Source organism: Mauremys mutica, chromosome 17 (assembly GCF_020497125.1).
Source record: "Mauremys mutica isolate MM-2020 ecotype Southern chromosome 17, ASM2049712v1, whole genome shotgun sequence".
NCBI lineage: Eukaryota > Metazoa > Chordata > Testudines > Geoemydidae > Mauremys > Mauremys mutica.
This window is the reverse complement of record NC_059088.1, coordinates 29,657,270-29,681,258: the sequence shown is the minus strand read 5'-3', so window position 1 is coordinate 29,681,258 and position 23,989 is coordinate 29,657,270. Positions and strand designations below refer to the sequence as shown.

At 43.8% G+C, this 23,989-nt stretch overlaps 1 protein-coding gene across 1 annotated transcript in view; it reads left to right on the top strand.

The window, feature by feature from the left end:
• ASH1L (ASH1 like histone lysine methyltransferase) overlaps positions 1–23,989 on the top strand; it is a 151,803-nt gene that overhangs the window by 62,476 nt on the left and 65,338 nt on the right. The window contains exon 4 of the mRNA XM_044990933.1: positions 21,230–21,331. Coding sequence (XP_044846868.1) covers positions 21,230–21,331 — 102 coding nt within the window. The remainder of the gene's footprint in view (positions 1–21,229; positions 21,332–23,989) is intronic.

Here is a 23,989-nt window from a genome sequence, read left to right as displayed (position 1 = left end):
TTTTAAATTGTCAGTGGGACTATTTCTTTTATACCTCCTCCTGTAAAAGACAGTGGCCTTAGTTATCATGAGTAAAATGATATAGGTCTCCCTGGAAGTGAAAAACTATATTAGTTAATATATATGATTATATTATATATCTAATTATGTATATTAAAGCTATATTAGTTTTTTAAAACTTATTTTAATGACTTTGTAGCTTTTCTATACATAAAAATATCATAACTTCAAAATCAGGTATATCTTGCCCTTCTAGAGCTATAAAAGTGTTGTGTGTCCCACTGGAATGGGAAGATTTTCATTTTTCCAGTGATATAAAGGTCTAATTTCTAGCTTTGCTGGGACAAAAATATTAGCTCTTATACCCGTCACAACTTCAGGACCGAATATTGTCCATTATGAGACTTGGGAGGGTGGAGTGGGGATTCCACATTTGGAAGGGAAAAAACTAGTCATTTGTTTGGCAGGTTGAAATTTTTAAAATGGTGGCTGTTTGAAGTTGCTCAGAAGCTTGTGTTAGCCAAAAGGGCTCGTTTCCCCCTGGAGCTTACCTAATTACACCAAGGAGGCACGGAGACAGGAAGACAAGTACCACACCCTTTATTGATCGGTCAGCTGAGCGGGTGTTCCTCTCGGCTAGTGCCAGAGAAAGAGACACACCTTTCATGGCCAAGCGGCCTACCTTTATAGCCGGTAACAAACAACTTAGCCTACGTTTGTCTACGTCATTTGGTTGACCTATAGACCCTGTACATGTATCTATTAGGGGATAATTGGGTACGCAGGATACATATATCATTTTGTGGGGGTTACAAGAGACATACAGCTGTTGAGGATACATTTGTCATTCTGAAGGGGACACAACATACATCCGTTGACCCTTTGTACTAGATACTTTGGATGCATACATGTGAACGCAGCTGCATACACTTGGGGAGCCAACATATACTTGGGGAGCCAAACAAAACTGATAAGCGAAATAGCTGACTTAGGTAGATACACGGCCTTCAGTCTAATGAGTTCTGTAAGCTTTCCAACACAGTTTGGACAAGCATAACATAACTTTGGTTTACTCAGGCCTAATACAAAAAGGCTTCATTAGCACTATGATTTTCCAACACTTGGAATGTTAAAATAAAGAAAGTTTCTATGCAGTGCTACACACTTCTATACAATTAGTGAAAGAGAGAGTGCACTTAAGGAGTCCTGCTTACTTGGACATATGATATGTTGAAAAAGTAATATGTGATCCCTATAATAAAAGACTACATTGTAATACATATGTATGGGGGGCAGAGTTAAGGTTACACAGGCAGCTTTAATATTGTTGATTCTTGTCTTTTGAATACTGTGCTATGCAGTATAGAAGTGCTTCTTTTTCTTCCTCTAGCAGGGAACAAAATTGTGGTAATTAAAAAAAAAATGAAAAGGTAGCAAATGGAGTCTTAGGCTAGCAAAAGTCAAAGCTCATTGCATAGATGTGTCTCATCATTGGTTCTTAAGTCGTGGAAAGTAATTTTTAAAGAAAGGGCAATAGAAATATGACTGTGTGTGTTTCCTGCCAATGATAGAGGATATTCTTAGTGCTTGCTGGGTTGCTGTCTTGCAGAAATTGTATTAGGATTAGCTGTTCGTCTCTGTGTTTGTTTAAAAAGTATATCTGAGTAAATTATATTAGTTGTTTGAAGCACGTGTTTGTGTTATGACCCAGTGATCCAATGTAACCCATGTAAAATGCCAGATACCATGATGATTGGTAGTGTATTCATGTGTAGTCATAATAATTGTGACTTTCCTATATCTGTATTTCAGATTATTAAAAATATTTTAGTTACATAAGAACTAAACTTATATAGCTCTTCCTGCTATTTATGAAGAAAGCTCCAAAATGCTAAGTCATCAAGGGGTTAAGGATAGAAAATGAGTTGTGGTAGTTAGTGCAGTTCTGGGAATTTCCTGAGGAATTCCATTATGGTGAATGATCTGACTTGGGTTTTATTAGAAACAGTCTAATTAGAGGAAAAGTAGAGACATTTTAGGTTAAAACCTGCTGGTGTAGGCTCTGAATCACCCTCCCTCTTGTAGTGCATATAATTGGTGAGTCAGATGAAATGTATTGCTTTCAGTAAGTGTATTTCCCACAATTGGAACCAGCTGTTTTTATTGTTGAACCAGCTTTTAGCTCAGCATTCAGCTCATTCACAAGAAGTTTCTAGTGCTGCATATCAGCAGTGTGAGACAGCAAAGGCCTTAAGAACTGCATCTAGGAACAAGTTCCATAATAAGAGTTTTATGAAAAGATCAGTGTCAGTTTCATGTTTGCTTTTGCCTTTTTTTACCATCACACAAGTATGATTCTGAAACACCAAGTTGTCCCTGCCAGCAGGTATATGGGATCTTGGGGAGCAATTACCACACGGGTGGGGTGCAAAATAAACTTTATTAAGAAAATGCAAAAACAGGGAAAATTTAATAGTGAGGGGTGTGGGGTTTGTTAAGGTAGACAATTGGGGAGGGGTTTCTTTTGGTGAACAGTATAGGGGGTTTCAATAGTGGGGTACAATACAGTTGGTAAACAATTAACACTGAGGTATAAATGTAACAGGTAGCTAACAATTTCTATGTAAAAAGGTGTGTCACAGCAGCATATAACCAACTAACAATTATGGAAAAATATGTTAAATAACAAACAATTTTAGGTAAAAATGTGTCACAGTGGTGTAAATATAGAATGTGAGGTGTATCAGAGAGGAAAAAAGTAACCAATGGGGTTTTATGCTAGATTGGGATGGGGGAGAGGAGCACGTGGTGGAGCAGAGGGAGATTTAAACTTAGAGAGAGACAGAGAACAGAGAGACTGTAAGGAGTCAGAGGGACACAAAGAAGCTGGGGGGGGGGTTGCAGTGGAAAGACAGACTTAACCACAATTATACAAAACACAGCAAAATCTTATCTATGATCTAACTTAACCAAGGCTTTGGCTACACTTACACTTCAAAGCGCTGCCGCGGCAGCGCTTTGAAGCGCTAAGTGTAGTCAAAGCGCCAGCGCTGGGAGAGAGCGCTCCCAGCGCTGTCCGTACTCCACCTCCCTGTGGGGAATAACGGACAGCGCTGGGAGCCGCGCTCCCAGCGCTGGGGCTTTGACCACACTGGCGCTTTGCAGCGCCGCAATTTGCAGCGCTGGAGAGGGTGTGTTTTCACACCCTGCTGCAGCGCTGCAAATTTGTAAGTGTAGCCAAGCCCCAAGACTACACAAATTAGCAAGTAACAAAACACAATGCAACAATTCTCTAAGCCTAATTTACAGAGTATAATGCTAAACCTAACTTAACCTAATGAGTGCACCTTATACTAGGGGTGGTTCTCCAAGGGTGTGGCTGCAGCAGTGGAGCAACTGCAAGTGAGCTGCCCAGGATAGAATCCAGGGAGGCACAGGTTTATTTCTAGCAGCAAAGGAGCTGCAGAACCAGAAACAGATTACAGATGCAGACCAAGGAGTTAACTTGGGTCTCTCTGTTGGGGAAAGAAAAGCCAGCAGCTAGAACAGGGAGGGTCTGCAAGGGAGAGTTCTTACCAATCCCCAGGACAACAGCAGAGGCAGGCACAGCAGCAGCATCAGAGGACACAGAGAGGACGCAGAGAGGACTCAATTCATTCACAATAATCAGGAGATCTCCAGGCAAAATTCGTTGTTCGTGGGAGGGGAGTTTAAAAACGGGGGTACGCTCAAAAACAAACGAGAGCGGGGAGAGGGCCTCCCAAAGACCCCTAGCTGATCAGACCAGGTGGCAAAGCAAGGACCTTCTCCGAGGTCTGCTTAGAAAATGTCTGGTTATATAGGCAGACTTAGGCAGTTTCCCGCCAGTAACTTTGATTGGTCCCCCTTGTTAGAGGGGAGGAGAGAAAGCAGGGAAAAGTCTTCAGGTGTGCACAGACGTGTCTGGGCTAGTCCTAAGTCACAGGCATGACTTACATGCTCAGCTATGTGGCCATATAAGGTCTTGCATTCTTGGGCAGCGCCCCCTACACCGAGCCCAGGTCTGAACAAAGGAGGCAGGGGCCCACCCCCACCTGAGCAGAGCAATGGCTCCGGTTAGTCTGCAAAGGCCATTCCACTGAGCAGGGCCAGACTATGACTTTTGCTAGCCCCATGGCCGGGAGGGGCGGCCACACAGAGAGGAAAACAAAAAGGAATGCAGCAGGGAGGCAGCTGTAACAGACACAAGTATTCATAAAAAGTTCAGATTTGTATACACTTTAGAGACAATAAGGTGGAAGGAAGGGAAAACCTCTGGTATAGTAAAGTGAGTTCATTTTATTAAAGCAGATGTAAATTATGTGCCATCATGGAGAGAAGATTGAATCAGAGCAGTTAAGATGACTGGTAGGAAGTGAGAGTAATGGTAGGGAATGTCTTCTAAAATTGTTGTAAATGGTCACTGGGCCCAACCACAATATTCTATTTTAAACTGTCCACTCCATAAAGTGTTCTTCCTGGTGGAATAGTCTTTTCATCAGTCACACAAGGTGTGTGTCTACCATTTGAAGCTATTAACAGGTGTTTTCATCATTCTGGGATGTTACTGATACCATAAGGCTGTGGCTACACTTAGCACTTCAAAGCGCTGCCGCGGTAGCGCTTTGAAGCGCTAAGTGTAGTCAAAGCGCCAGCGCTGGGAGAGAGCTCTCCCAGCGCTGTCCGTACTCCACCTCCCTGTGGGGAATAACGGACAGCGCTGGGAGCCGCGCTCCCAGCACTGGGGCTTTGACCACACTGGCGCTTTGCAGCGCCGCAATTTGCAGCACTGGAGAGGGTGTGTTTTCACACCCTGCTGCAGCGCTGCAAATTTGTAAGTGTAGCCAAGCCCTAAGTCTTACAGGATATCTAGTATCAGTGGCATCACAGATGCATGCATTCTAGGGCAAGTAGTAAACCAGGAAGTGTCGGGATTTCACAGAGAATAAAAAAAATTTCAAAAGATAAGTTAAAGCTTTTTGTTATACATTGCATTTCTTGCAGAAACATTCAGCACGTAAATCCATACTAACTCAAAAATCACCAGTCCTTTGCAGTTTACCTTTAAATGACAAGATTAGAGTCTGGCTTGGACAGTAAGGGTATGTCTCCACTGCAGTCAAACACCCACAGCTGGCCCATGTTATCTGATTTGGGTTTGTGGGACTTGGGCTACTGAGCTGTAAAATTGCAGTGTAAACACTCTGGCTGGAGCCTGGGCTCTTGGACCCTTTGTGGGGTATGCCATACCCTAAGGGTATGTCTACACTGCAGTATAAACGTTAGGGTTAGTAAAACTCAAGTTAGCAGACCTTGGGTTTGTTAATCTAGGATTTGAGTGTCTATACTAATTTGTAACCTCAGATTAGGAGTTGTTGAACCCTGGGTCCCAACTGGAGACTCAGCGTCTACACTGTTTTATGCGGGCCCGAGTCCAACCACCTATATCCCAAACTTCCTAGCACCTTTCCAAAATGGGGCCACTCTTTCTTTGTTTGTGGTGCAGTGTGGGAAAACTTGACTGTCCACCTAACGTGACTGTCCAGAGGACAAAGAAGGTGGGATTGTGGGATACTTTTGTTGGACTCCCAGAGCACAAGTCCACACTACTAAGCAATAGGAATTGAATTCTGGATCCTGACTTGACTCAATTTTGGACCTTCAGCCCCTGTGGGATCCTTCTACTCTGAGTCCAAGTCCTGGGTTAGCATGATTTGCATATAGAGAGATGGGAGACTAGGTTTGACCCTGAGTTCAAATCATGGGCTTACATAGACATGCCCTAATTATTCAAGGCCCCAGTGTTCTCATTTCAGGGTATGTCTACACTGCAATTAGAAACCCACAGCTGGCCCATGCCAGCTGACCCCGGCTAAGTAGCTATTTAATTGTGGTGTAGATGTTCAGGTTCAAGCTAAGATCAGGCTCTAGGACCCTGCAAAGTGGGAGGGTCCCAGAGCTCAGGCTGCAGCCCAAGCCTGCTCCACAATTAAACTGCCCCTTAGCCAGCGCCCTGTGAGTCGGAGTCAGCTGGCATGGGGGTGTCTAACTGCAGTGTAGACATACCCTTAGTGATATCACTTGTGCAGCAGTTCCTAACAGCTGGGAATGCAGTGCAGTAAAGTTATGTAAGTAAGCCAAATAATTGTGCTTTGGGCTATCTTCCAGCAAGACATACATAGTCTCAGAGTGTTCCTTGTAGAGAGCCTCTGTAGGGTTACTTTGCATCATAGAAGAGCTAACAGCCCATCTGTTGTCTACCTGATACCTCATTGAAACTTTAGGATCCAGAAGAATATACTCATCCTTAGAACTCTGGCCTGAGATACTGAGGAAGAGTATATTTATAATGAGGGCCCACAAGCGCCATCCCCTCCTTATTTCCCCATTTTGTTTTCACCTCTCTAAAATAAGGTATTCTCCTAATGTGTCCCAGTCTACCTTCCAGTCTCATGACAGTTGGAAGACAAACATGCCCCTCTCAATGGGCAGAAATGGGTTCATACTCTCTACCTGCTTGTACACACTTATTGGCCTGCCTCTTTACAAAGAGCAAATTCTGATTTCCTTGTCAGCTTCTTCGTGCTGCCAGCTTCTACTTTTGATAGTTGACCCCCCTGCTGTTTGCTTAGGATTTTGGATTTGTCAGAAGAGTGAGGTGCCAATAAGGTAGGCCAGGCCAGAGGATGCATGAGTACAAGTCTAACTGGGATTCACAGTGGGCCTGAGACCAGGCCTAGCACCTTTTCATCAACACAGTTTCTCCCAGTGTCCTCCCTAATTCCTTAAGAAATTGACATCCAGCTGTGCATTTGATTTGTTAGTTTCCTAAATTGAACAGTCTGGTCACAGCTATTGTATTGCTCATATACCTTTTTTTTAAAAGTTCTGAATTTATCTCTTTTCTGGATGTTATTTTAAGACATAATGTTATTTAGAAAACTCATTTGTTCAGTCTTTGTAGTTTGTTAAACATACTCTAATCTCATTAAGCCATCTTTATGATTAATCTGTTCCTGGAAGAAAACTCTCTGCATCCAAAAGTACTTTCTCTATCTATTCAGCTAAAGGAGAATCTGCTTTTTCTATCAGGCCTATAAGCCATAGTCTGGTGTATAACACAAACACATGTTCCGTATGGAAGCTGTTCCATACCCTTGATCATTTTTGTTGCCCTTCTCTTCACCTTTACAATTCTAATATATCTTTTTTGAAATGAGGTCACCAGAACTGCAGGTAATATTCAAGGTGTGGTCATACCGTGGATCTTGATAGTGGCATTATGGTATTTTCTGTCTTCTTATCTATCCCTTTCCTAATGGTTCCTAACATTCAGTTAGCTTTTTTGGCTGTCACTGCACATTGAGCAGATGTTTCCAGAGAACTATCCATGATGATGCCAAGATTTCTTTCTTGAGTGGTAATAGCTAATTTAGATCCCATCATTTTGTATGTATAGTTGCAGTTGTCTCCAGCAGTTATTCTCTTTGTCTGACACTCAAAGAGTACTATTAACCTGGAAGAACAGGTGGAGAATTACTCTCTCTCTGTCCGTTCTGGAGTAGACTCTCTAGTTTCTCTAATGTAGGAATATATAGTTGCAATGTAGAAACATATCGATCTGGTCACTCTCAATGCATTTGGGCTGCACAAATTTCCCAAGGAAAAGTAGTCCATATTGGGTCACTATCCCAAAGTAGATCTCTCTGTGGTGTCAAATTCAAGTTGGGCTAATATTCTAGCTAATATTCCCCTATAGTTACTAATAGCTCACAAAGACATCTGCTTGACAAAATGATTGATACTTTCCTAAGAAAAAAATTGACTGTTCTTTCCTACTAGCAGTCACATGTATACTCTCTCTATGCCTAGAATGTAAGTATGCCCAGTGGTCTGTAATGGGATGTTAGATGGGTTGGGATCTGAGTTACTACAGAGAATTCTTTCCTGGGTGCTTGCTGGTGAGTCTTGCCCACGTGCTCAGGATTTAACTGATCGCCATATTTGGGGTCAGGAAGGAATTTTCCTCCAGGGCAGATTGGCAGAGGCCCTGGAGGTTTTTCGCCTTCCTCTGCAGCATGGGGCACGGGTCACTTTCTGGAGGATTCTCTGCAGCTTGAGGTCTTCAGACCGCAATTTGGGGACTTCAATAACTCAGACATAGGCTAGGGGTTTGTTATAGAAGTGGATGGGTGGGATTCTGTGGCCTGCATTGAGCAGGAGGTCAGACTAGATGATCATAATGGTCCCTTCTGACCTTAAAGTCTATGAGTCTATAATGTTAATGATCACAGCATCTTCCCCCACGCACACCTGAGAGATGTAGACATAGGAATGCAAAAACCCTCAAGTGCCCACTGGCAGCATCTTTTTACAAGGACACCTCTCAGAACAGTCTAAAAATCTTCACCACAAGCATGATATGCAACTCAGTGGCATATAAAGCTTTATGGCCTTTGCCTTATTGAGGAGAATTAGTAGAGAAGTTTAGCTTAATTTCTCTGCCCTTTAAGGGAGGTTAGCCATCTGGAGATACTTTACCTGTAACCTCAAAGAACTTGCTTAATAATGAAGTCCCCTCCTATATCTCCCAAGAAAACCCAGGAACTTCTCCACTCACAAGCATCCCAGATGTTATACTACAAGTTACTGTGATGATTGAAAACTTTCAGAGGCAAGACAGGAGATACGCATCTAGAAGAAGATCTCAGAAAGTAAAAGGTCTCTGACTAAGTTTTGACTCAATCTCATCTACCAGTTCTTAAGATTCTCTCATCCCCTGTTCCCAAACATCTCCCAAAATTGTGCAGCATTTGAGACACTTGTCTCTCATTTACTTACATAATGGTACTGGTTCCTATCCCTGATATAGGGCATAGTTTTAAAGGTCTACTGTCTTTATTTGCTTGTAGCCAAATGATCAGGCACTAAGGGGTAGATTCACAAAAGGATGTAGGTGCCTAACTCCCACTTTAGGTTCCTAAATCCCAGAATCAGGCCCCACTGAGATTCACAAACCCACCCACCCCCAGCTGCTCCCAAGCCCTGTAGATGCCTAAAAAACACTTGCTGCCTAAATTTTAGCAGTAAAAATTCCCCTAGGCACCTATGTTTCTGCCTTTGAGCATGCACGCTGCAGCCCCATGCCAAGTGTCCAGACACATAAGCCCTAGTGCAAAACACGAACTGAGAGAAGATAGGTGGTCCTCTGCCTAACTCAACCTGCAGGCTAGGGCGAAGGAGGGGGAAAAGGAGGAGGATGGCCTCCCTCATAACTTTAGTCCAGTGGCTAGGATACACATCTGGGATGTGGGAGATCCCTGGGTCAAGTCCCCACTCCACCTGAGAGGGAGTTTGCTTTTTTCCCCAAGATAAATATATAGTGTGTGGATGCTAATATGTTTGAGGGGGCTACTGCAGGAAAGCTAAGTCAAAGACATTTTCCCCCCCCTCAGGTTTGCCATTGGAATGTGTCAATACCAGTTTTGGGTTTGGGCTGTACTCTTCAGGCTCACAATGGCACCAAGAGGTTTTACAAAGTTTATGGTGGTCATGGCCATCACCACAAGACAACATGTGCCAGTAGGACTATAGCTGATGACTAAGGCTACGTTTTAGTCATAGGTATTTTTAGTAAAAGTCACGGACAGGTCACGGGCAGTGAATTTTGTTTACTGTCCATGACATTTACTATATACCCCTGACTAAAACTTTGGGGGAGGGGTGTGGCTCGAGGGGATGGCCTTGGGGGCACCACTTGTCCCAGACCTTGGACTATCTGGATCCTCATAGATGCTGCTCAAGGCAAAACTTTTCTTTCTCCAAGAAGATCAAAAATAAAATAAAAGCACCAGAAAAGTCAAAGCCAAGAAATATGGTCTACCGGGAGGGTCTTCCTTCCTTCCATAGTACTACAGTTTGTGACATCCTGGGTAAAACCATTCGATCTAGACAAAAAAACATGGAATTAATTTACCTAAAATGTCTACCTCAGGGTAGCAACCTATATGGTGTTCACTTAGCAAATGGGACACATTTTCGGTGGGAATCCCTCCTACACATCAACTTATTGGAAATGACAGCAGTCAGGAGAGTCCAAAGGAAATGTTTTCTTTCCATTTGGTTCCTTAATTCCAAAGAGTTTTTGGAAAGTGGAGGAGAACAGTTATCCTAATGGCTCCAGACTGGCTCTGTATGGAGAACTAGAGACTTTCTCAAAGATATTGACCACTGAAAGGATACAGTTATAGAGCCGAGCCCTGTCTCAAAAAAAGTAACAGGTACTCACTTCAAATTAAATCAAGGAAGGCCTCAGTATTGTCCTCCTTTACAAAGTATAATGTGTGTGAGGCCAGAGACATCTTTGACATGTATATTAGCTTTTCTGTTGTCAGGACTGACCCTCTGGACCTAGGGCAAGGCCCATCCACTCTGACGGTCCAGATGTAAGCTCTGATCCCAGGCAGAAAATAGATTGACCATCTTCCTCCATTTCCAGATTTTACGGAACTGTTTTATTTCAGCCCCTGCCTGTGGTTATCATACATTCCCTATAGAGTCATAACATCCTTCTAAACCAGTTTTACTCTCCAGCTATGGCTAGCAAATTCTTAGAGCTCCTAATCCAAGTTCATTAAAGCTCCTGACATCTTCTAGTAGCTGTCAAGTCTGACCAGAGTGCAGGCAGAGGATCACAGGGACAGATTTTCAAAAGAGCTCAGCACCCAATAGTTCTCATTTGAGGCACCTAAATCAGCAGTCAGATTTCCAAAAGAGCTCAGTTCCCAATTAGCTACCTTTTTTTCCAATGGAATCTGCTGAATTCTGAACACTTTTGAAAATATGTCTCACAGGCTTTATCTGCTCTTATCTAATCCTAGTCTCAGATCTGTGCTTTCCTTCCTCCCTAAGGTGATCTGTCCCTTGCACACTGGCCAAGAAATTTCCTCCCTATTTTCTGCCCTAACCCAAAGAACATTATAGAAATGTGCTGGTTTTCCCTAGGCATATATGAAGCCTTCAGTTTGTGTGATTACAAGATTAAGACATGGAGAAAACTTAAACTCTTCTTATGGTAGCAGAATCCTAAGAAAGGTCTTGCAAGTCTCCAACGGTACTATATTCAGATGGATTTGGTTGTGCATTTCCATGCCTTGCAAGATTTCCTGTCTATGAAAATTTCTAACCTGCTGTGGCAGCATAGAGGGAGGAGACAAGCAGAGGCTTCCAAAACTCTTCCTGATCCTGACTGGCCAGCTGCTTCTTGCGGATTTGGTCATCTAGAGGAGGACCCTCTCTCACTTATTAGTGTCTCAGAACACAGGCAAAAAAAGTCCACAGCGAGAAATTTTTTTAAACATTATTTAGAACCATTTCCTCTCATATTTCTTATACAATCTCTATTGGGTTAGCTGTCAGGTTTTATCCAGTTCTGTCTCCTTGGAACCTATGTCAGTTTGCCCTCTTTTAATTGTGAAGTTTTCCTTTTGTCCTTACCTGAAGTCTGCAAGTGAAAGAATTTGGCTACCATTTATGTGATTCAGGTTCTTAGGTTCTATCTGGAGAGCAGTAAGGAGCCAACAAAAAAGTAGATTTTTTTTGTCTTGATTCTTCTAAGCAGTGTCTGACCATATCTGCATGTTACATATAGATGGATTTACTCCTGTATTTGTGAATCTTTTTGGATATAAGAGCCTGTTCTCAGTTATGGTTGAAACCCATGCCTCCAAATATATTTCTGCCATCTGCTTAAGGGAGTTTCTTTATATGAGACATTTGTAAGCCAATTTTATATGAAAGTTGCAACACTCTTCTTACCAAGTATATGGGCACTTTTTTATTAAGTCTTTGAATGTAGTTTCTTAGTTCAACTTTACTTCTTTACAGTTATATTTTAGTAATGAATTGCTCACTGAAGACAATGACTGAGAAAGTATTTAAGAAGATTCATGGTAAAGAGCACGCTTGGGTACTTTGAGAAAAAAAATCTTTAGCCTTTCATCGCAAGACTATGGACTGTGACAAAGTTCCTCCTCTACCTTGGTGGGTCCTGCGCTTATTGGCAGATTTGCTCGCCTCACAGATTCACCCTGTAGGTCAGGAAACAGCCCTAAGATTTTCCCCTCTGGTAGAAGCCACAGTCCAGGTCAATTCCTCCTGTGTTTGATCAGGAGTTGGGAGGTTTGGGGGGAACCCGGACCCGCCCTCTACTCTGGGTACAGTTGCGCAACAGCTACAACTCCCTGGGCTACTTCCCCATGGCCTCTTCCCAACACCTTCTTTGTCTTCACCACCAAACCTTCCTCCTGATGTCTGATAACGCTTATACTTCTCAGTCCTCCAGCAGTATGCCTACTCACTCTCAGCTTCTTGCACACCTCTTGCTACCAGTTCCTCGCACACACTTCCTCTCCTCTGGCTCCCTGGCTCTCTTTGGCCTGACTGGAGTGAGCCCTTTTATAGCATCAGAGGGGCCTTAATTAGAGTCAGCTGCTTAACAGCCTCACCTGACTCTTAGCAGGTTAATTGGAGTCAGGTGTTCTCATTAGCCTGGAGCAGCCCCTGCTCTGGTCACTCAGGGAACAGAAAACTGCTTCTCCAGTGGCCAGTATATCTCCCTTCTACTACTCTGCTGTTCTCCTCCATCTGTTCACACATCCGGGCAGAGTTCCTCTGGGCGGCGTCCACTGGCTCCCTTGATGCCTTCGAGGAGCAGTGGGCGTTGTCCGGGGTTCTCTGCTCGGTGTCCCCATCAGGTTCCCTTCGTTTAGCCCTATGACCTCACTCCCGATCCTGTTTTTTTCATTGGTTGTCCCCCGTAATTAGTTAGTATCCCGGCCCTGTGGATCCTCCCCTTAGGCTGGGGGAAGGTCCTTTAGCAGTGGGCGGGCTTCGCCCGCCCACTTCCTGGATACTAATAGGACTACTCTGCTGTTCTCCTCCATCTGTTCACACATCCGGGCAGAGTTCCTCTGGGCGGCGTCCACTGGCTCCCTTGACGCCTTCGAGGAGCAGTGGGCGTTGTCTGGGGTTCTCTGCTCGGTGTCCCCATCAGGTTCCCTTCGTTTAGCCCTATGACCTCACTCCCGCTCCTGTTTTTTTCATTGGTTGTCCCATGTATTTATTTGGTATCACAGACCTGTGGATCCTCCCCTTAGGCGGGGGGGAGGTCCTTTAGCAGTGGGCGGGCTTCGGATACAGGACTACTCTGCTGTTCCCAACTGGTCTGGGTCTATCACAAGACTTACATTATATTATTATTTTTATTATTTATTTTTAATGTAATAGTGCTTATGAGCGCCACTCATGCAGTTCTGTACAGACACGACATGAAGACTGTCCCTGTCCTGAAGAGCTAGCTTGCCTATTAGGCTATATATCTACACTGAAATCAAGAGGTGTCATTGCAGCACATGTAGATACTGATCAAAGCTAGCTTGAGTAACAATAGCAGTGAAATCATGGCAGAACAGGCAGTTACAAAGGCTAGCTCCATCTACCCATAAGTTTGGATACTTACTCTATCTAGCTCAGGTATGTCTACATGTGATGCCGTCACACCTCCCGATTGCACTGTAGACATACCCACAATCTCTCAGTACTACTTGAAGATAACACAGCCACCATTCATAACTGGCACATTGGCTTTACTGTGGCAACATAAGATTAATCGCCATTTTCTATATTATTAAAAATCTAGTAATGCAAACAGTGTGTGGATGAAATCTTGGCCACATTTAAGTCAATGGCAAAACTCTCATTGACTTCAATAGGACCAGGATTTCACTCTATATTTAATTGCCTGGAGTAATTCTTATTTGTAATAAGGTCCACAGATCCATGGCTTTGTGTGCTCTATTCTGTGCAGCCTTGGAGGCAAATCAAACCTGCCATTCGTAGGCAGGGGAGGTATGGCTCCATCTCTGAGAAACTCTCCAGATTTCATCTGCCTTTCCAGCTACTGGCAGGCAGACCTGCTCCTCCCTGTTGAAGAACATATGTGAAGAAGAAAGAGGAAAAAAGCTTAAAATCTCTAGGCTTATAGGGGTTTGCTTTTATTGGCAGAGAGGATTCCCTTTCTCCTCATTTGCTGGGACCTTCCATGCTCCCTGCTCACCCACACCAAGTGAAGCATGGCAGAGAAGGCTGAGAGGGGAGAACCAGATTTTTCCTGAACCTTCTCTGCTGATTACATACGTGCATGGAGATCTGTGCCTGTTCTTTGAAGACCAAGGTCTGTCTCAGGTGCTCAGACAGGGGTAGGGTTTCCAGCAGCCTCCTCCTCTGAGCAGGAGAGCTCCCAGGAAGCAGTGACAGTACCTCAGCAGCAGCAAAGTCCCCCAGGCCTGGCACAGGTGACAGCAGCAGTCAGACTTGGGATCAGCAGGCACTGCTGGCAGCTGCTCCCCGTGTGGACCCACAGTATCAAAAGGCAAAGGAAGCTTCCTCTCAACCACTGGAGCCCACATTCACAGCCCCATCTGTTGACCTTGAAGCAGCTGCCCAGTCCCACCCCCATGCTGCTACAGTGGCAGGGAGCTACTGTACTGTCAAAGATTCACAGACAGAATAAGGAGAGCCTAGTAAGGGGCCCTTGGACCCAACTCCTTCCTCTATTCTATAGCATGCCCGCTGCCCAACCCTGCAGTGGCTCAGGGTTACACCCTGACAGCAATGTCAGCCCAGAGATGTCTTCTAGTGCAGCAGATGGGTCAAGGACTCCCTTTGAATGTCCAGGATTGAAGCCTGGTGGCTTTGTGGTGGCCACCCTGGGTGGGCTCAACCTATCTCCAGGCCACATCCAGAAATCTCCCTTAAACAGCCTGAGACCTGGGAAGTTGCCTTTTGGACCCAATCCAGCACAAAACTCCTGTTTTTCAGGGCAAGAAAGCCATTCAAAAGAATAATCACAAGGCCCTGCTCCCTTCCAGGGAACCATCAGTTTGAAATTTCTCTCCCTCAGGAGGAGGAGGATGATCAAGAGGAGTCGTAAGAAAGAGGTCTCAAATGTTCACACCAATCTAGCCAACCTAACATAAAGTGCACGCACGCACACAAGAGCCCCTAATTCTCTTCATCTACTGAAAAGTCTGATTTAGGGGATTCCTCTGGGAGGCACTCTAGAGGCAAAAAGTGGAGTCTGTTTCCCTCAAACTGCATAAGTCTGTGTAGTGCAGCCAGCCTGATAATCCTCAGCACCTTGCTCACCTTCATGGAGTGCAGCAGGGCAGATAATCCTCAGTGTCTGGTTCCATTGCTCACCTTCATGGAGGGCAGCAGGGCAAAAATCCTCAGTGACTTGTTCTCTTATTCAGCTTCATGGACTGTGACAGGGCAAATATTCCTCTGTACCTAGTTCTCCTGCTCACCTTCATGGAGTGCAGCCCAGGGTAATCCACCAACATTTAGCTCCCCTGCTCTCCTTCATAAAGTGCAGCATGGCAAATCAATGCAAAAAAGATCAAGCCAAAGACATATTCTGTTTCCTCTAGGCATTCGTACACACAACCCCACAAAGGAAATTCTCCCTGCTTAGGGGAGGAAGGCCAACACATCAGATCACATAACACATCCATCAGATCAATTCATAAAATACTGGGGGGAACCCTACACAAAGAATAGACTTTCAGGGAAAGTGTATTGTGAACTACATTTATCTCTGCAGATGCCTTAGACAGGCTATATATCTCTGGTCATGCACCCTGTGAATGTGTAATAGTAGAATAGGGATTTCTTGTCAGACCTAAAAACTGGAAAAGCATTGGGCTGTTGTCTTCAGCTGCCACTGCAGGTTGCCATGTCTTAAATATTGGATTGTCATTTTCAGCTGTTGCTGTGGATCACCAGGTCCTAATGTACTAGTTATTGCTCTTTTCCCACCATATCTTCTATCCCACATGTCCCCTGGACTTCATTCTATGAAGCCAGAAGGTTCCTCAGTATGCACCAGTCAAAATTTATCCTGGTGTCACTACCAAAGATATATGTGCCCTTTCCCCTGATGGTCAAGTACTCATAATTTCTAACTGGGAAAAAATTTTACCTGAAAGAGGGGCCTCCTCACTATACAGGCCCTTTGTAGGCAGCCCGGTCAAGGCAGGCATAATTTCAGCCTCCTTCAGGCATAAACTCTATCAAGGGCATCTGTCCAGAAAGAATAAATATATAAACAAAAGAGAACTGTTATCTAACACCCTAAGGCAGGGGTGGGCAAACTACGGCTTGCAGGCGACATCTGACCTGCCAGCCGATTTAATCTGGCCCTCAAGCTCCTTCTGGGGAGCAGGGTGTGGGGCTTGCCCCACTCCCACACTCCAGCTGGGGAGTGGGGTTGGGGGCCGCTCCGCGCAGCTCCTGGAAGCAGCAGCATGCCCCCCTTTGACTCCTACATTTAGGGTCAGCCAGGGGGCCTCACGCACTGCCCCCACCCCAAGCGCTGCCCCTGCAGCTACTATTGGCCGGGAGCTGCAGCCAATGGGAGCTGTAGAGGCAGGGCTTGGGGTGGGGGCAGCGCGCAGAGCCCCTTGGTTGACCTTAAACGTAGGAGCCGGAGGGGGTACATGCTGCTACTTCCAGGAGCTGCTTGAGGTAAGTGCCGCCCAGAGCCTGTATCCCTGAGCCCTAATCCCCTGCCCCAGCCCCACCATACAATTTCCATACCCAGATGTGGCCCTCGGACCAAAAAGTTTGCCCGCCCCTGCCCTAAGGGTATGTCTACACTGCAAAAAAAAGAAAAAGAAAAAACCCTGCGGTAGTGTGTCTCAGAGGCCAGGTCAACTGACTTGGGCTCCCGAGGCTTGCATTACCGGGCTACAAACAATGTGTAGACATTCCAACTTGGTTTGGAGCTTAAGCTTTGAGGCCCACCCCACTTGCCAGTTTCAGAACCCCAGCCCAAGCGGGAACATCTACAGTGCTGGTTTTAGCCCCATTGTGCAAGCCCAAGTCAGTTGACCTAGGCTGTGAGATTCGCTGCTGCTGATTTTGCCATGCAGACATACCCTGTGTGCCCTGCAGTGCTAACATGGGTGGACAGTATGGCAAGTATGATCTCTGTCAACCAATTAAAACATTTGCACACAGGGCCGGCTCTAGGATTTGCGCTGCCCCAAGCACGGCGACACGCCGCGGGGGGCGCTCTGGCGGTCGCCGGTCCCGTGGCTCCGGTGGACCTCGTGCAGACGTGCCTGCAGAGAGTCCGCTGGTCCCGCGGCTCCGGTGGACCTCCCGCAGGCATGCCTGTGGATGCTCCACCGAAGCTGCGGGACCAGCGGACCCTCCGCAGGCACGTCTGCGGGAGGTCCACCGGAGCCGCGGGACCAGAGGACCCTCCGCAGGCATGCCTGCGGGAGGTCCACCGGAGCCACCTGCCGCCCTCCCGCGGGACGCCGCCCCAAGCGCGCGCTTGGCACGCTGGGGTCTGGAGCCGGCCCTGTTTGCACAGCCTAGGAGGTTTTGCTTGAGAAGTAGTCAGGGCATACAGACAGCCATCCTACATCTCCTGCAAATGGGAGCAATTGAACCTGTCCCCATCTCTTCAGAAGAAAAAATGCCTTATTCCATATTGTTCCTCATTTAAAAAAAAAAATCAGAAGGCTACACAGCACTTCTCAATGTCAGGTATCTCAACAGATTAAAAAATAAATAAATTCAAGATGGAGACCTTAAAATCCAGACTAACTGCCATCCACAGAGGGAACTGCATGATATCTGTAGATTTGAAGGATGCCTGTCTGAATGTCTGTGAGACTCAATTTGTCAGTCTCACAGATGCTCCTTCACCTTTGCTCTCAGAGCACATCATTACCGATACAAGTCCTTGCCATTTGGTTTGACAACAGCACTGCAAGTGTTTACAAAAATGCTGCTAGTGTTAATATCAGCCATTAGAAAGGATGGGTTCCAGTCTACCCCTTTCTGGGTGACCTTCTTTTCTGAGCCTCATTCAGTCAGTCATGGATTGTACTATCAAAGCAATAAGGGCTGCAAAGCCATGGTTTTGTGAGAGTCAGTTTGCAGTCTCAGCATATTCACAGTCTGAGTGGGAACAGTAACTGTCCTCTACAAATTGCAGGAAACAAATGAGAAGCAGGCCCATTTTATTAAAATGGTCAACTTCTCAAGGGGAGAGTATCCATTCATATGTTTCTGTCTCTGCTGGGATTAGTGATCTCCTATGTGGATATTCTTAGTGCATCAATGCTCACATGAGGCCACTACAGAACTTCATCTTATCGCTCCCTCAAGTGTCTCTTATCCACTGCTCAACTAAGGTATATCATGCCAGGAGAATTCTCAGGTCATTCACGAAGGGACAGAGATTGTACAAGGAATCTAATCCAAACAATAACACAAGCATACCATAAACTGGGGAGAGCTCAGGGCAATCCTGTATGGTCTCAAGGCTCTGCTCCCATCTCTGGACTTACCTCAAGTGCTGATCAAGATAGACAACAGCTCAGCTGTATCATGCATTAACAGATTAAGGGAACAAGGTCTACTCCTGTGAAGAGAAACTCACCTCCTGATGACTTGGGCAAAGGAGAATCTGCAGTCAGTTCACTCTTTTCTTATCCAAGGCAAAATTGAATGCTACAGCCAACTAGCTCAAGAAGCAAAAGCTAGAACATCCAGAATGAAAACTACGCCTTAGAGGTGTTTCATCTCCTGGTATAAAAATTATACTCTCTCAGCAATAGATCTGTTTGCCTCCCACCTGAATTGCATGGTTTCAGAGTTATTCTCTTACTGGTGGGATCATAGACGCAATGCAACAAATGCCTTGTTGCAAAGATGGCCAAAAGGGACTCTTACATGCCTTCCCTCCCTTTTTCTGTCCTCCTCAGAATTCCACAGAAGATCAGGAGTGAAGCAGCACTGGTAATTCTGTTATCCCTATTCTGGCCAAGGAGGCCTTGGTTCTTTGATCCTCTTCACAGGGTACAGAGATCACTCATCTACCTTCCATCTAGAAGAGAGATGATATTACAAGAGCCAATCAAAATCCAGACAGTCTGAGACTAGCTGTATGGTTCTTGGACAGAGCCTCTTAAGTCAGAGGTAACTCAGAGAGGTAATATCCACAATTTTAGCTTCCAGAAATAAATCTACTCAGTGTATTCAAGGGCCTGGTTGAGCTTTAACCGTTGGTCCCAGGTCAAAGGTCTGACCCCTCCTCACCCCCTCCCACCTGTATTGGTACCACAGATTCTCACATATCTTCAGAATTGACTCAGGCCTGGCAGTTCAAACATAAAGATCAAGTTGCTGTTTTATCTAGTATCCCCTGAGCAGTAGACAACTCGTGAATTTTCATCATACCCAGTTATCCAGCATTTTTCTTATGAGAGCATCATCTCATCTACATCCTCCTGATGTGCATAAAGTTATTTTATGGGATCATACCTGGTTCTGAATGTTGTCATAGGGCCTCCATTTGAACCATTCGTGAAGGAGTCTAATTAATTTTTAACCATTTAAAAAATGGCTTTGTTTCATGAGAATTACATCTGTTTGCAGGGTGTTTGAGTTAGGAGCTCTTTTCCTGGAACTTCATTACTGCATGTTCTATAAGGCTAAAGTGATCCTCAGAACCAACCCTGTCTTCATAATCAAGATAAACTCCAAGCTCCCTAGAGCACAGGAAATTGTTCTTCCCTCTTTCTGTCAAGTTCTGTCACACTCCAAAGAGAAATTGTGGCATACTTTGGATGTCTGTAGAGATCTCAAAGTATATATTCACTACAGAGCACAGGTCAGAATGGCAAACACTTTTTTTATGCTTTATTATCCACTGTTTAGAGGGAAAGAAGGCTTCAAAATCCTCCCTTCCAGGTGGCTGAGATATTGTATCTCAGAGGCGTACAAGTCAAAAAGCCTAATTGCATTTTCCAATATTAGAGTTCACTGCCTCAGAGCCAAGGCAGCTTCATGGGCAGAAAGACAATGTGCCCCATACAAGAAAATCTGTAAGCCAGCCACCTGGTCATCTGTTCATGCCACCTTTAAAATTCTACAAGTTGAACATCCAGTCATTTGATGCTGCCTTCAGTAAACGGTGCTCTTCACTGTAGCATCCTTGTAACTATTTGGAAAAGGTTATCCCCTTTCACCTCTGCGCATATCTGTATATAGTTCCCTTCCTGAGTGAACACTGCTATAAAATCCCAATGTCATGGATCTGGGGATCTCATTACATATAAGAAAAGGAAAATGTATCCATGTCTTACCTGAAAACTACCTTTCTTAGAATAATGAGGTCCACAGATTCAATCCACACTAAATGGGGTGTTAAGTGGGAAAAGATACTGACTTATTATTTGGCACTCAAAGTTAGTTATTAATTTAATTCCTTGCTCTGCAGAATTCCTTGTTCTGTTTAGGCTTAATGACTCATCTTCCTTACTGATATAGAGTGCTTCATTTTTCCTAGGCTATGGAAATGTCTCAACTGATGGTTTCTCGGAGGTTGCCCTGCCCTGCCATACCTGCCCTGCCTCTGATTGACAGGGTTGGTCTGCCTCCAAGGCTGCATAGAGCAGAGTACCCAATGTCCTTGGTCTGTGGCCCTCATTACTCCAAGAAAGGAAATATTCAGCTAAGACATGGATAAAGTTTGTTAAATATTTCACAGTCTCATGCAGGCAGCTCATTTATGTACGTTAGAACTGTAATATGGTTTAGATTATTATTACATATTATTTTTGGAGATTAAGTGCCAAATTTCTATGTGGTTCTCTACCCAGCCTCCTCTTGTGCTTGTGCATATAACGCATTGCACTTTGCAGATACAGATAACTCCACTCACACTTTAAATATACAAACCCTTGTATGTACCCAGAGATGCAAGAATTCTTCTAATCTTGTTTACTTTCCTGCAAAGTGAAGTGTTGGGGGAGTGTGTATACTGTTGCTGATGTACAACCATGAGTTTAAAAGTCTTTAATCTGAATTACATATAGTAAAAGTTAGTTTAAATATAAAACAGCCCCCTCTATCTAGGAGGGTAGTGTTTATGATTGTCATTAACCATGGGACCTGAGAAACTCTGCCCTTCCCCACTTGCATGCCCCATACAAACAAGTGTTATTTCTGGTAAAAATTGTTATCCTGCTTTAAACATTTGACATCTGGAATGTGTTTCATTGGCATTTCTAGTTTTAAGTTAATTTAAGTTCTCTTGGGCTTTTGTTTTCCCTCCTCTGCTTTTCAGGCACCCTGCCAGCACAGGACAAGCCCTCCCAGAGACAGCCAGAGAGCACAAATTGCAGTCCTTCCAGGAAGAGATCTACTTCTGAGAGCACGTCTTCTACAGGCAAGTAACATTTGCTCTTCACCAAGGTTGTCAGGATAGATACTATGCTGAGGGCTGCACTACAATAGACAGGGAAGGCAGCAGTACGAGAGGAGACCTAACAGCACTAGTGCCTCTGCACACAGATGCTGGGCTCCCCCACCCCAATAGATGCTTTCAGTTGTGTCTCATGCCCTTTCTTTTAAAGCAGGAGTGACTTCTACAGTTAATGTTGCAAAACAGTTTCTATTGTAGCCCTTGCTTTTGATTGGGCCATTCTTCTGAGATACTATCATCTTTGGGTCTGGAATTGGCCATACCTGTTCTCTGCAAAGAGCCTATTTCCTTTAAAAAAAAATAAAAAATGAAGGGAAAAAAGGGAGCAGAACAAGATCGGCCATTATTAGTGAAAGAAGAGAGGAAAAAGTGCATTTTCCTTTACCAGACATAAGGATAGGGTGACCAGACAGCAAATGTGAAAAATCGGGACAGGGGTGGGAGGTAATAGGAGCCTGTATGAGAAAAAGACCCAAAAATCGGGACTGTCCCTATAAAATCGGGACATCTGGTCACCCTACATAAGGATGAGACAAAGACTTGACACTTCTCTCTCATCTCTATGTATACTTTCCCTCTGACTACAGAATAGTTCAGTAACATTTCTCCTGGAAGACACCAGTGAAGAATAATTCTGCTTATTGAAGTAAGGGGTATTGGAAAGTTTAATAAATCATGAGCAATGATGCAGCCTCAATCATCCTCTTCTCTGACCAACCATTCATGCACTCTCCTATGTGGGTAAAGTTCCCAGTCAAAATCTATAAAGTTACCACCCCTTCTTCAAAGCTCACCGCCTGCAGAATGCATATGGAAAACAGCAACGTGATAACATCTTGGCAGATGGCAAGGTGTGATCATTGCTACAGAATGACTAAGAACTGTGCACATGCTATTGTATTTGTTACCCTGTCTCCCTGTTACCCTGGCTTGTTTGTCTCATCCACTTGTCACTTCTTGTGTTTTATATTATAAATAGGCTAGGGAGGATTAGATTTTTATTGGCAAATGTCAATTTGAGTGCACACACACACACAAACCAACAACAAAAAATATTTCCACTGATATTAATCAAAATGTACAGATAGGCAAAGTAAGAAAAATACTTCATGAGAACTTGAGATTTTTAGTTAAGGATATTTACTTTGTCAATGTCATATGTCAACATATACAATTTGTCATTAATGATTATAAAGCTTTAAGGTTTTGAATCTCAGTGTTTACTGTTATTAAATAATTATTATCTGATTCCCCCCCCAATTTTCCACAACTGTGAAAATTTAAATAGATAAAAATTTAAAAAAAGCTTAAAAATAAACATTGATATTATCCATTGAAATCATAAAAAAATAAAAATAGAATTCTGCCAAGCCTCATAATAAGTTCTTTGGGTAGTGTACTATCATTTATTGTATGCTTGTATAGTGCCTATCACAATGACTATATTTGTTAAAAAAATGAATATAATTGTTAAAAAATACGGTGGTGAGCACCTTGAAAATCCAAAAACAAACTGTGTCAGTATGTAATTAGATTAGTAGTATGGCTGTTTTTTGCTGTGTGCACTTATGTAAACTGGTAGCATGGCCATATGCAGTTGATGGGCAGCATTCATTATCTGTTACAACATAAATTGGATTGGTGGCACAGCCACCAGTCATTGCAGAAATTGTTGTTCATTTTTATAATTTCCAAGGGTCCACAAGGTGCCAAGATTGCTCAGGTCCTTAATTTAACCAGAGAAATTTAAAGTTCTCTTTTTTTTAGCATATTCCTATACGGAGTGAAGATGTCCCATTTGACTGACTGACTGACTTTTTACATGTTCATTTTAAAGAGACAATTTAAAACAGTTAATTTAATCCACTGGCACAAGTCTGTGTGCAGGAAGACATTGGAAATTCAGGATGTCTCTTGTGAAAGAAGAGTGCAAATAGAAAACTGAATGGCAAATTTATCATCACCATAGAGATGAAGCTGTTAGAGCTTCTGATGTGACTATTTGTGTCTTTAAATTCTTTATAGATTGTGAGCACATTGTGTATTTCAATGTTTTTGTCATAGAAAGCATCTTTGTTACCAAGTGCTCTAGGCATGTATGACCAGTGCTGCAGCTGTCATTGGGATCATACATTTTGTCTGATCCTTTTTGGATTAGTTTCAAAACAGGAACACCAGTTCAAGGACAGGCCATCAAATGACACATCCGAAAATGTGTTGTGTTGTATAGTTTGATTATCTTCAGTTAGTGCAGCTGTTTACATAGCTCAGTTTACTAAACAGATGGTGTGCCTATAAGGAATCCCAGAGGCATTCCATTTCCTCAACATTTTTTATCTAAAACGTTGTAACAAAGGTAAGGATGATTTATTTGTTTTTAATATTGCATCTAAAATTGAAAGCAGACAGTGTGAATCTTCCCTTTGTTTCAGTGAGAATGAGGTTGCTGAGTTTACGAAGTGTTCACGGTTGACACTAATAGCTGTGACCTATCACATGTTCTTGTATTTCTTTCCAAACACTTTAAGAAGTGATTTGGTCATAAGAAGATTTTAGAAGTTGAATGGCCGATTCTTTCTCATTTAAGTTGCCTTCTATCTCTGAAAATTATTATCACTTGTG